Source organism: Culex quinquefasciatus, chromosome 2 (assembly GCF_015732765.1).
Source record: "Culex quinquefasciatus strain JHB chromosome 2, VPISU_Cqui_1.0_pri_paternal, whole genome shotgun sequence".
NCBI lineage: Eukaryota > Metazoa > Arthropoda > Insecta > Diptera > Culicidae > Culex > Culex quinquefasciatus.
The window spans coordinates 124,131,600-124,145,993 of NC_051862.1; the positions used below are offsets into that span (position 1 = coordinate 124,131,600).

Below are 14,394 nucleotides of genomic sequence, written 5' to 3' on the forward strand. Positions count from 1 at the left end.
CACTTTAAAACACATTTTCCATGCAAATGCTGAAACAATGGCTTGTTATTTCTCTATTCATATTTTTTTCATGAAAATATGATTCCTATAAAATGTTTTATAACATCTTTCGAAAAATTTACATACAAACAGTTCTTTGTTGACAAATCAAAATAAATCCAGTGTCTCAACTCTAAATAGGCATTTTTGACTGATTAAAAAAATAATTTGGATTGAATACAAACTTTACTAACTACTTTGTAAAGAAGTTTATATAAAAAACGAAGAAAAAGACAAGACAAGACAAGACGATTCAAGCAACTGTATCTAAAAGCAAAATTACCAAAAGCATCAGAGATTACCTCAGTATCAGTTTTGAAAAAAAGGTACTGACTCATTTTGTAACAAATACAGAAATTTGTTTTTGGGTTATTCAATTTACCTCTAGAATGACGAACGTAGTGTTGTAATGAAAATTGATTCTTTTTATGTAGGTTTTCAATCTTAAAAAATAAGATCATCAAGTAGTGAAATGAACATCCAAATGTGAAAAACGTGTTTTGATGACATTTTCTGCCTCAAGAAAAAAACACGTAATATTTCATTCCATACCTGGCGAAATGGAGACTAGCGGAAGCCCGACACCATTAGAGTGGGTGGTAAACGTAGCTGATGCCAACGTCACACGAAACCGTCAGAATCACAAGCGTTTTCACTTAGTCACACACACACACACACACACACACACACACACAAACACAAATGCATACTCTCACATACAAACAGGGATGCTAGGCGGTATTCAGGCTTTGCTGAAAGACGTTTTAAATAATTTTAGGATAAAGAATCCACCTCCTTTGTTAACTTTTTGGTGGTGAAATTAAAAATGTACCAAAAGCATTTGAAAACATGTTCAAATCCATTATTCCAAAACCAGAACCTGGGCGATTCCAAGGTCCTAAGAATATTTTGGGCTATTTTTCTTGATAAAATTTTCATGATGTATGGAAAAGGGGCAATAATTCTTTCACCGCGTGGGAGTGAAAAAAGCTCGTATTTCTTCCCAGCGACCATTAGCAGCTCTTTATGAGCGGCCATCTGTCAAGGTGTATCGCCTGGAATGTCGTGTGTGCTGACTGGACTACGTTTTTTTGTCAACGGTGTAATAAAGTAATAATGGACCATACACGTGTTTGTCATTGGCGGGCTTATCACGTGGGATGTGAGTACATTACGGGTGGACACATTTCCGCTTAAAGTGATGTTTAATTAAATTTCCCGGATTTTCTGCCATTTGTTTTGGAAAGTAACTCATTTCCCGCTGATGAACTATGAAAAGTACACAAAATAAACTCACCCAATCGAATTGGCCGTCCCGGAGTAGCAGCTGTTGGTGCCCCCGCTGTGCCCGTCCTCGGTGATGACGCCGCTGTTCTCCTTCAGTGAGTCTTCCTTCGGCGTGTGTTTGTACCGGTGGGACGAGTGCAGCCCCCCAGCCCCAATACTTTTGCCGAGGGGGCTCTTCAGCGTGAAGTAACTGCCCGGCTTTGGCTTCAGGTGGCGATTGTTCATCTCCATGTGAACAATCTTCATGAATTCAATTTGAGCAGCGAGTTTCTGAATCTCTTCCTTGGGACGAACCACGGCGAGTTGGTTGTGTTATTTTGAGTTGTTGGAAGAAAAAGAAAAGAAGAAAACCAAGGTGTTATTTCAAACCTTTGTGATTTTTTTCATTGTGCAACACCATGCGTCTCCATCAAAGTCTTCAACAAATCAATGCTTCAATGGAGCAGCATGGTCTTTCACCTCCTCTCAATCCATCCTTCGACCTACCTTCAGTTCCTCATTTTCCTGGTACAGGTCGGCGGTTTCCTCCGGCACCAGCCCGATGCCGTTGAGCGAAAAGGACGCCGTAATGCCACGCTTGCGGGCCCGCTGATCCCACTGGTCACCTTGGCCGCGCAAAATTCGCAGCACTTTCGGCCCAAAGACCAGCGCTATCGTGACGGATGTGCTGAGCTGGGTTCGCAAGAAGCCCAGCAGATATTTGATGTCGGGGCCGGCCTGGGGAAAGAAGAATAAACTGCCGAGAAAAAAAGATACAAAGTTAATTTCTCGCAATGAATTCAAATGTTTAAGCTTCAAACATCCAACTTTGACCTTAAACTGTTTGCGATTTCCACCGCGATGTTAATTACCCTCGGAACTGATTGCGAAATGAGCAAACTCTGTGGCACAGAATCAAATCAACCACGCGAGGAAACCACAAACATTCAGTTGAAATCCACGCGTGCACGTGTTTCCGTGTTTGATCAGCACACGTGAGGAATACTCTGGGAAACTGACGTATTAAAAATTCAGCAAAAAAAAAAAAAAGGAATCACAACTCATTTTATGTTATTTATATCATGATTTGTTATTCGTCGTTTTGATTTTTTTTTGTTATTGGATTGTTATTGTAATAACAGACAAATAAAATTCTTAGTTATTCTTCGAACAAATCTTTGTTATTATTTTTTGTTATTTTAAAAACTAATCCGATCATCCCAATAACAACTGGCGGTATTCTACCATAACAAAAAATGTTATTCCAAAGTTGTTTTGGCTGTCAATATTAGACCAATAACAAATTTTGTTATGATAACATGAACTTTTATTGAACACAAATGGATTTTTCAAGAAGATTCCATAACATTTTTTGTTATTTTAACAGTATTTGTTATTGAAACGGCTTGATTTTTTTTTATTGCCGTTTGCTCGGGTTGTTCAATCGATAAAACTTTTCTCATAATTTACATTTTAAAAACATGTACCGGGCTGGGTCACACAGTGTCCACGTACTTTATTTTCTAAGCATTTTTTTCAATAGTACTTTGAAAACATCTTCGATGATTTTTTTGTTTCAACGCAGTGTTCTTAAACATTTCAGGTCAAAAGTAAGCAAATTGAATAGATTTCTTATGTCAAATTAACCATTAATATAGGTACTGCCAATGTTCCATTTGAAAAAAAAAAAAGATTGCATTGAAATGTTTATTATAATAAGTTTACTATTTTTAAATACAATTCATATAAATTTGAGGTGAAGTAAATAAAATGTTGTGGGTGATCAGGAATTTTCAATACATTTTGATAGAAATATGTACTTTTATGGAAATACTAAAAAAAATTGCAAAGCTGTGCTAAAATAAAATATTTCAAATTTTAGTTTTGACATTTTAAGTATCAAATGATTGGGAATTTTTCTAAAATTTTCTTAAATTTTCATAAAAAAATCCGAATTTCTACAATTCTTTTTTCAATTATGGCAATCATTTGATTCAAATATTGTTAAAAAACTGAAATTTATAGTAATTTACCATAGATCTAGGTTTTTTTTCTCAAAATTTATTTTCCCTAAAAGAGCACTCAGCTAGCAAAATCTAAACGTAGAAATATGTACTCTCCCTGCAAAGGCTTATGAATTGATCTCAGTTGAAAGAATCTGAATTGCAAATGTAACATCCTGGAACAGAACTGCTAAATTTTAATAAAAACACAAATTGAAAATTGAATAGTAGTTTACTGCCGTTCTACGCATAATTGTCCCATGTTCAAAAAAGGGCAACTGAGAAAAACGCGATTGAAATTTTTCGATCGATTTCTGTGTTTCTACGCATAATTGTCTCGTGGATTCCTATGCGCCCAATAAGTCCCTAATCACCCCGGTTAACACTTAACCACCCTTATTTGTAATCTTCTTGTAGATAAACAGGTAAACAATATAAAAGGCTTCGTAAAACTTATGATTTCGTGATAGAAAATACTTCGTGGGACAATTATGCGTAGAAGTCCAACGATGGGACAAAACGACTTGGTGTTGTTTTCAATGATTTTCCTAACAAAGTACTAGATTTTATGTATTTTTCGGAAAGTATACGTAAAACTAAACTCAAAAATGATAAAAAGTCAGAATCGTTTAAAAATGACATGGGACAATTATGCGTAGAACGGCAGTTTTTTAAATTAAAAAAAGGTGCAGGTGGTTATGTTACACATGACCAGTATGACAAAGAACTTTGCAAGATGATTGTTGAAATTTTCGATTAGAATGTCCGGTCCAAATTTCCCCCTTATAATAACCATCCTATCGAACTAAGGGGACGGAAATTACAAGTGGAGCTGAAATAGAAATCGAAGTGAAATCAATTTACTATCCTTCACCACTCGAAAGTTACCAAGATGCGGGAATGTTTTTGCAAGGCTGTTGCAAGCAATCGGCGGCAGTAAAGGAAATTTGAACAGCAGACATTAAAACTGCCCTTTACAGGGCTCCAAAAACAGATTTTCGAAGTTGCACAAAAAAATGTGCATCGCAGTAATCTATTTGTTACTTCCTGGCTTATAAGCAATTTATTTTAACTGCTTAACTTCAGGTAATGGCCAAATGCAACTTTTTATGTCCAGTATCAAAAATGATATAGTTTGATACCCATATTGCCCCAACTCTTACGGTACGGCAAATGTCCCCCCATCGGAACATCCGCGGGGCCTCCGGCCACTCCGGATTGTGGCCACTACTGCCGAAATGTCAAATTTCATGTCCAGTATCAAAAACCATAAAGTTTGATACCCATATTGCCCCAACTCTTACGGTCCGGAAAATGTCCCCCCATCGGAACATCCGCGGGGCCTCCGGCCTCTCAGGATTGTGGCCACTACTGCCGAAATGTCAAATGTCATGTCCGGTATCAAAAACCATAAAGTTTGATACCCATATTGCCCCAACTCTTACGGTTCGGCAAATGTCCCCCCATCGGAACAGCCGCGAGGCCTCCGGCCACTCCGGATTGTGGCCACTACTGCCAAAATGTCAAATTTCATGTCCAGTATCAAAAACCATAAAGTTTGATACCCATATTGCCCCAAATCTTACGGTTCGGCAAATGTCTCCCCATCGGAACATCCGCGGGACCTCCGGCCACTCCGGATTGTGGCCACTACTGCCGAAATGTCAAATTTCATGTCCAGTATCAAAAACCATAAAGTTTGATAACCATATTGCCCCAACTCTTACGGTTCGGCAAATGTCCCCCATCGGAACACCCGCGGGACCTCCGGCCACTTCGGATTGTGGCCACTACTGCCGAAATGTCAAATTTCATGTCCAGTATCAAAAACCATAAAGTTTGATACCCATATTGCCCCAACTCTTACGGTCCGGCAAATGTCTCCCTATCGGAACATCCGCGGGACCTCCGGCCACTCCGGATTGTGGCCACTACTGCCGAAATGTCAAATTTCATGTCCAGTGTCAAAAACCATAAAGTTTGATACCCATATTGCCCCAACTCTTACGGTCCGGAAAATGTCCCCCCATCGGAACATCCGCGAGGCCTCCGGCCACTCCGGATTGTGGCCACTACTGCCGAAATATCAAATTTCATGTCCAGTATCAAAAACCATAAAGTTTGATAACCATATTGCCCCAACTCTTACGGTTCGGCAAATGTCTCCCCATCGGAACATCCGCGGGACCTCCGGCCACTTCGGATTGTGGCCACTACTGCCGAAATGTCAAATTTCATGTCCAGTATCAAAAACCATAAAGTTTGATACCCATATTGCCCCAACTCTTACGGTCCGGAAAATGTTCCCCCATCGGAACATCCGCGGGGCCTTCGGCCACTCCGGATTGTGGCCACTACTGCCGAAATGTCAAATGTCATGTCCGGTATCAAAAACCATAAAGTTTGATACCCATATTGCCCCAACTCTTACGGTTCGGCAAATGTACCCCCATCGGAACAGCCGCGAGGCCTCCGGCCACTCCGGATTGTGGCCAATACTGCCGATATATCAAATTTCATGTCCGGTATCAAAAACCATAAAGTTTGATACCCATATTGCCCCAACTCTTACGGTCCGGCAAATGTCCTCCCATCGGAACATCCGCGGGGTCTCCGGCCACTCCGGATTGTGGCCACTACTGCCGATATGTCAAATTTCATGTCCAGTATCAAAAACCATAAAGTTTGATACCCATATTGCCCCAACTCTTACGGTTCGGCAAATGTACCCCCATCGGAACATCCGCCGGGCCTCCGGCCACTCGGATTGTGGCCAATACTGCCGATATATCAAATTTCATGTCCGGTATCAAAAACCATAAAGTTTGATACCCATATTGCCCCAACTCTTACGGTCCGGCAAATGTCCCCCCATCGGAACATCCGCGGGGCCTCCGGCCACTCCGGATTGTGGCCACTACTGCCGAAATATCAAATTTCATGTCCAGTATCAAAAACCATAAAGTTTGATACCCATATTGCCCCAACTCTTACGGTCCGGCAAATGACCCCCCATCGGAACATCCGCCGGGCCTCCGGCCACTCCGGATTGTGGCCAATACTGCCGATATATCAAATTTCATGTCCGGTATCAAAAACCATAAAGTTTGATACCCATATTGCCCCAACTCTTACGGTCCGGCAAATGTCCCCCCATCGGAACATCCGCGGGGCCTCCGGCCACTCCGGATTGTGGCCACTACTGCCGATATGTCAAATTTCATGTCCAGTATCAAAAACCATAAAGTTTGATACCCATATTGCCCCAACTCTTACGGTTCGGCAAATGTACCCCCATCGGAACAGCCGCGAGGCCTCCGGCCACTCCGGATTGTGGCCACTACTGCCGAAATGTCAAATTTCATGTCTAGTATCAAAAACCATAAAGTTTGATACCCATATTGCCCCAACTCTTACGGTTCGGCAAATGTACCCCCATCGGAACAGCCGCGAGGCCTCCGGCCACTCCGGATTGTGGCCACTACTGCCAAAATGTCAAATTTCATGTCCAGTATCAAAAACCATAAAGTTTGATACCCATATTGCCCCAACTCTTACGGTTCGGCAAATGTCCCCCCATCGGAACATCCGCCGGGCCTCCGGCCACTCCGGATTGTGGCCACTACTGCCGAAATGTCAAATTTCATGTCTAGTATCAAAAACCATAAAGTTTGATACCCATATTGCCCCAACTCTTACGGTTCGGCAAATGTACCCCCATCGGAACAGCCGCGAGGCTTCCGGCCACTCCGGATTGTGGCCACTACTGCCGAAATGTCAAATTTCATGTCCAGTATCAAAAACCATAAAGTTTGATACCCATATTGCCCCAACTCTTACGGTCCGGCAAATGTCCCCCCATCGGAACATCCGCCGGGCCTCCGGCCACTCCGGATTGTGGCCACTACTGCCGAAATGTCAAATTTCATGTCCAGTATCAAAAACCATAAAGTTTGATACCCATATTGCCCCAACTCTTACGGTTCGGCAAATGTCTCCCCATCGGAACATCCGCGGGACCTCCGGCCACTTCGGATTGTGGCCACTACTGCCGAAATGTCAAATTTCATGTCCAGTATCAAAAACCATAAAGTTTGATACCCATATTGCCCCAACTCTTACGGTCCGGAAAATGTCCCCCCATCGGAACATCCGCGGGGCCTTCGGCCACTCCGGATTGTGGCCACTACTGCCGAAATGTCAAATTTCATGTCCAGTATCAAAAACCATAAAGTTTGATACCCATATTGCCCCAACTCTTACGGTTCGGCAAATGTCCCCCCATCGGAACATCCGCCGGGCCTCCGGCCACTCCGGATTGTGGCCACTACTGCCGAAATGTCAAATTTCATGTCTAGTGTCAAAAACCATAAAGTTTGATACCCATATTGCCCCAACTCTTACGGTTCGGCAAATGTACCCCCATCGGAACATCCGCCGGGCCTCCGGCCACTCCGGATTGTGGCCAATACTGCCGATATATCAAATTTCATGTCCGGTATCAAAACCATAAAGTTTGATACCCATATTGCCCCAACTCTTACGGTCCGGCAAATGTCCCCCCATCGGAACATCCGCGGGGCCTCCGGCCACTCCGGATTGTGGCCACTACTGCCGAAATATCAAATTTCATGTCCAGTATCAAAAACCATAAAGTTTGATACCCATATTGCCCCAACTCTTACGGTCCGGCAAATGTCCCCCCATCGGAACATCCGCCGGGCCTCCGGCCACTCCGGATTGTGGCCAATACTGCCGATATATCAAATTTCATGTCCGGTATCAAAAACCATAAAGTTTGATACCCATATTGCCCCAACTCTTACGGTCCGGCAAATGTCCCCCCATCGGAACATCCGCGGGGCCTCCGGCCACTCCGGATTGTGGCCACTACTGCCGAAATATCAAATTTCATGTCCAGTATCAAAAACCATAAAGTTTGATACCCATATTGCCCCAACTCTTACGGTCCGGCAAATGTCCCCCCATCGGAACATCCGCCGGGCCTCCGGCCACTCCGGATTGTGGCCAATACTGCCGATATATCAAATTTCATGTCCGGTATCAAAAACCATAAAGTTTGATACCCATATTGCCCCAACTCTTACGGTCCGGCAAATGTCCCCCCATCGGAACATCCGCGGGGCCTCCGGCCACTCCGGATTGTGGCCACTACTGCCGAAATGTCAAATTTCATGTCCAGTATCAAAAACCATAAAGTTTGATACCCATATTGCCCCAACTCTTACGGTCCGGAAAATGTCCCCCCATCGGAACATCCGCGGGGCCTCCGGCCTCTCAGGATTGTGGCCACTACTGCCGAAATGTCAAATGTCATGTCCGGTATCAAAAACCATAAAGTTTGATACCCATATTGCCCCAACTCTTACGGTTCGGCAAATGTCCCCCCATCGGAACAGCCGCGAGGCCTCCGGCCACTCCGGATTGTGGCCACTACTGCCAAAATGTCAAATTTCATGTCCAGTATCAAAAACCATAAAGTTTGATACCCATATTGCCCCAAATCTTACGGTTCGGCAAATGTCTCCCCATCGGAACATCCGCGGGACCTCCGGCCACTCCGGATTGTGGCCACTACTGCCGAAATGTCAAATTTCATGTCCAGTATCAAAAACCATAAAGTTTGATAACCATATTGCCCCAACTCTTACGGTTCGGCAAATGTCCCCATCGGAACACCCGCGGGACCTCCGGCCACTTCGGATTGTGGCCACTACTGCCGAAATGTCAAATTTCATGTCCAGTATCAAAAACCATAAAGTTTGATACCCATATTGCCCCAACTCTTACGGTCCGGCAAATGTCTCCCTATCGGAACATCCGCGGGACCTCCGGCCACTCCGGATTGTGGCCACTACTGCCGAAATGTCAAATTTCATGTCCAGTGTCAAAAACCATAAAGTTTGATACCCATATTGCCCCAACTCTTACGGTCCGGAAAATGTCCCCCCATCGGAACATCCGCGAGGCCTCCGGCCACTCCGGATTGTGGCCACTACTGCCGAAATATCAAATTTCATGTCCAGTATCAAAAACCATAAAGTTTGATAACCATATTGCCCCAACTCTTACGGTTCGGCAAATGTCTCCCCATCGGAACATCCGCGGGACCTCCGGCCACTTCGGATTGTGGCCACTACTGCCGAAATGTCAAATTTCATGTCCAGTATCAAAAACCATAAAGTTTGATACCCATATTGCCCCAACTCTTACGGTCCGGAAAATGTTCCCCATCGGAACATCCGCGGGGCCTTCGGCCACTCGGATTGTGGCCACTACTGCCGAAATGTCAAATGTCATGTCCGGTATCAAAAACCATAAAGTTTGATACCCATATTGCCCCAACTCTTACGGTTCGGCAAATGTACCCCCATCGGAACAGCCGCGAGGCCTCCGGCCACTCCGGATTGTGGCCAATACTGCCGATATATCAAATTTCATGTCCGGTATCAAAAACCATAAAGTTTGATACCCATATTGCCCCAACTCTTACGGTCCGGCAAATGTCCTCCCATCGGAACATCCGCGGGGTCTCCGGCCACTCCGGATTGTGGCCACTACTGCCGATATGTCAAATTTCATGTCCAGTATCAAAAACCATAAAGTTTGATACCCATATTGCCCCAACTCTTACGGTTCGGCAAATGTACCCCCATCGGAACATCCGCCGGGGCTCCGGCCACTCCGGATTGTGGCCAATACTGCCGATATATCAAATTTCATGTCCGGTATCAAAAACCATAAAGTTTGATACCCATATTGCCCCAACTCTTACGGTCCGGCAAATGTCCCCCCATCGGAACATCCGCGGGGCCTCCGGCCACTCCGGATTGTGGCCACTACTGCCGAAATATCAAATTTCATGTCCAGTATCAAAAACCATAAAGTTTGATACCCATATTGCCCCAACTCTTACGGTCCGGCAAATGACCCCCCATCGGAACATCCGCCGGGCCTCCAGCCACTCCGGATTGTGGCCAATACTGCCGATATATCAAATTTCATGTCCGGTATCAAAAACCATAAAGTTTGATACCCATATTGCCCCAACTCTTACGGTCCGGCAAATGTCCCCCCATCGGAACATCCGCGGGGCCTCCGGCCACTCCGGATTGTGGCCACTACTGCCGATATGTCAAATTTCATGTCCAGTATCAAAAACCATAAAGTTTGATACCCATATTGCCCCAACTCTTACGGTTCGGCAAATGTACCCCCATCGGAACAGCCGCGAGGCCTCCGGCCACTCCGGATTGTGGCCACTACTGCCGAAATGTCAAATTTCATGTCTAGTATCAAAAACCATAAAGTTTGATACCCATATTGCCCCAACTCTTACGGTTCGGCAAATGTACCCCCATCGGAACAGCCGCGAGGCCTCCGGCCACTCCGGATTGTGGCCACTTCTGCCAAAATGTCAAATTTCATGTCCAGTATCAAAAACCATAAAGTTTGATACCCATATTGCCCCAACTCTTACGGTTCGGCAAATGTCCCCCCATCGGAACATCCGCCGGGCCTCCGGCCACTCCGGATTGTGGCCACTACTGCCGAAATGTCAAATTTCATGTCTAGTATCAAAAACCATAAAGTTTGATACCCATATTGCCCCAACTCTTACGGTTCGGCAAATGTACCCCCATCGGAACAGCCGCGAGGCTTCCGGCCACTCCGGATTGTGGCCACTACTGCCGAAATGTCAAATTTCATGTCCAGTATCAAAAACCATAAAGTTTGATACCCATATTGCCCCAACTCTTACGGTCCGGAAAATGTCCCCCCATCGGAACATCCGCGGGGCCTTCGGCCACTCCGGATTGTGGCCACTACTGCCGAAATGTCAAATTTCATGTCCAGTATCAAAAACCATAAAGTTTGATACCCATATTGCCCCAACTCTTACGGTTCGGCAAATGTACCCCCATCGGAACATCCGCGGGGCCTTCGGCCACTCCGGATTGTGGCCACTACTGCCGAAATGTCAAATTTCATGTCCAGTATCAAAAACCATAAAGTTTGATACCCATATTGCCCCAACTCTTACGGTTCGGCAAATGTCCCCCCATCGGAACATCCGCCGGGCCTCCGGCCACTCCGGATTGTGGCCACTACTGCCGAAATGTCAAATTTCATGTCTAGTATCAAAAACCATAAAGTTTGATACCCATATTGCCCCAACTCTTACGGTTCGGCAAATGTACCCCCATCGGAACAGCCGCGAGGCTTCCGGCCACTCCGGATTGTGGCCACTACTGCCGAAATGTCAAATTTCATGTCCAGTATCAAAAACCATAAAGTTTGATACCCATATTGCCCCAACTCTTACGGTCCGGCAAATGTCCCCCCATCGGAACATCCGCCGGGCCTCCGGCCACTCCGGATTGTGGCCACTACTGCCGAAATGTCAAATTTCATGTCTAGTATCAAAAACCATAAAGTTTGATACCCATATTGCCCCAACTCTTACGGTTCGGCAAATGTACCCCCATCGGAACATCCGCCGGGCCTCCGGCCACTCCGGATTGTGGCCACTACTGCCGAAATGTCAAATTTCATGTCCAGTATCAAAAACCATAAAGTTTGATACCCATATTGCCCCAACTCTTACGGTTCGGCAAATGTACCCCCATCGGAACAGCCGCGAGGCTTCCGGCCACTCCGGATTGTGGCCACTACTGCCGAAATGTCAAATTTCATGTCCAGTATCAAAAACCATAAAGTTTGATACCCATATTGCCCCAACTCTTACGGTTCGGCAAATGTCTCCCCATCGGAACATCCGCGGGACCTCCGGCCACTTCGGATTGTGGCCACTACTGCCGAAATGTCAAATTTCATGTCCAGTATCAAAAACCATAAAGTTTGATACCCATATTGCCCCAACTCTTACGGTCCGGAAAATGTCCCCCCATCGGAACATCCGCGGGGCCTTCGGCCACTCCGGATTGTGGCCACTACTGCCGAAATGTCAAATTTCATGTCCAGTATCAAAAACCATAAAGTTTGATACCCATATTGCCCCAACTCTTACGGTTCGGCAAATGTCCCCCCATCGGAACATCCGCCGGGCCTCCGGCCACTCCGGATTGTGGCCACTACTGCCGAAATGTCAAATTTCATGTCTAGTATCAAAAACCATAAAGTTTGATACCCATATTGCCCCAACTCTTACGGTTCGGCAAATGTACCCCCATCGGAACATCCGCCGGGCCTCCGGCCACTCCGGATTGTGGCCAATACTGCCGATATATCAAATTTCATGTCCGGTATCAAAAACCATAAAGTTTGATACCCATATTGCCCCAACTCTTACGGTCCGGCAAATGTCCCCCCATCGGAACATCCGCGGGGCCTCCGGCCACTCCGGATTGTGGCCACTACTGCCGAAATATCAAATTTCATGTCCAGTATCAAAAACCATAAAGTTTGATACCCATATTGCCCCAACTCTTACGGTCCGGCAAATGTCCCCCCATCGGAACATCCGCCGGGCCTCCGGCCACTCCGGATTGTGGCCAATACTGCCGATATATCAAATTTCATGTCCGGTATCAAAAACCATAAAGTTTGATACCCATATTGCCCCAACTCTTACGGTCCGGCAAATGTCCCCCCATCGGAACATCCGCGGGGCCTCCGGCCACTCCGGATTGTGGCCACTACTGCCGATATGTCAAATTTCATGTCCAGTATCAAAAACCATAAAGTTTGATACCCATATTGCCCCAACTCTTACGGTTCGGCAAATGTACCCCCATCGGAACAGCCGCGAGGCCTCCGGCCACTCCGGATTGTGGCCACTACTGCCGATATGTCAAATTTCATGTCCAGTATCAAAAACCATAAAGTTTGATACCCATATTGCCCCAACTCTTACGGTCCGGCAAATGTCCCCCCATCGGAACATCCGCGGGGCCTCCGGCCACTCCGGATTGTGGCCACTACTGCCGATATATCAAATTTCATGTCCATGTTTTCATGTCGATACTTAATTATTTTTTGCACTTTTTTAAAAAAGTCGTAGCTTGGTAATGTATCAAACAAATTTCGATCATTAGATGCTCATATTGGCACAAAAAATAATCACGAATTTAATTTAAGGGGTTGGTGTGAGTTTCAGGGGATTAAAATATACATTTTCTTCTATTATCAAAACAAATTTGAAGACATTTGGTTGTAGCATTGCCGAGATATAGCTATTTAAAGTTAGCAGTTTCATAAAACGGGTTCCACGGTATCCCAACACTGCCTTTACCAAATTAACTAAAAAAACTAACTTAATCCACCTATGTGGTTGATGCCTTCCTCATTTAGAATATAAGTGGTTTGCTAGCTATTTTTTTTAGATCCAGAAAAATAAGTACACAGATATAATTTAAGTGGTCATCACTCGAGACATGGTTGCCAGATCATCAATGTTGTGGACTCGTTGGAAAGGTCTCTCGATCACCTAACCAACGATGGGTCGAATGATGGATCCGGACAACGTTTACATACATTTAAGTGAGATCCGGCTTCAAAAAAGTACATAAATATCACTTAAGTGGTCATAACTCGAGACAGGGTTGCCAGATCTTCAATGTTGCGTACTAGTTGGAAAGGTCTCTTGATTACCTAACCAACGATGGGTTGGATGATGGATCCGGACATCGTTTTCATACATTTAAGTGAGATCCGTCTTCAAAAAAGTACATAAATTTTACTTAAGTGGTTATAACTCGGGACAGGGTTGCCAGATCTTCAATGTTGTGGACTTGTTGGAAAGGTCTCTCGATTACCTAACCAACGATGGGTCGGATGATGGATCCAGACAACGTTTACATACATTTAAGTGAGATCCGGCTTCAAAAAAGTACATAAATATCACTTAAGTGGTCATAACTCGAGACAGGGTTGCCAGATCTTCAATGTTGTGGACTTGTTGGAAAGGTCTCTCGATTACCTAACCAACGATGGGTCGGATGATGGATCGGACATCGTTTACATGCATATAAATGAGATCCGGATATATGTGAAAACACATTTTTATACATAACTTTTGAACTAGTTATCGAAACTTCAAACA

The 14,394-nt window shown here is 44.9% G+C and overlaps 1 protein-coding gene across 2 annotated transcripts in view; it reads right to left on the reverse strand.

Moving 5' to 3' along the window:
• Positions 1–14,394, reverse strand: part of LOC6048798 (probable G-protein coupled receptor CG31760) — a 191,818-nt gene that overhangs the window by 34,897 nt on the left and 142,527 nt on the right. Inside the window, exons 8-9 of one of the 2 annotated variants that reach the window (XM_038253566.1) lie at positions 1,813–2,062; positions 1,337–1,608 (exon numbers count right to left, since the gene is read on the reverse strand). In XM_038253566.1, the coding sequence (XP_038109494.1) occupies positions 1,337–1,608; positions 1,813–2,062 (522 nt within the window). Of the gene's footprint in view, positions 1–1,336; positions 1,609–1,812; positions 2,063–14,394 lie in introns of those variants that run through there. The other variant, XM_038253567.1, reaches the window with a different exon arrangement.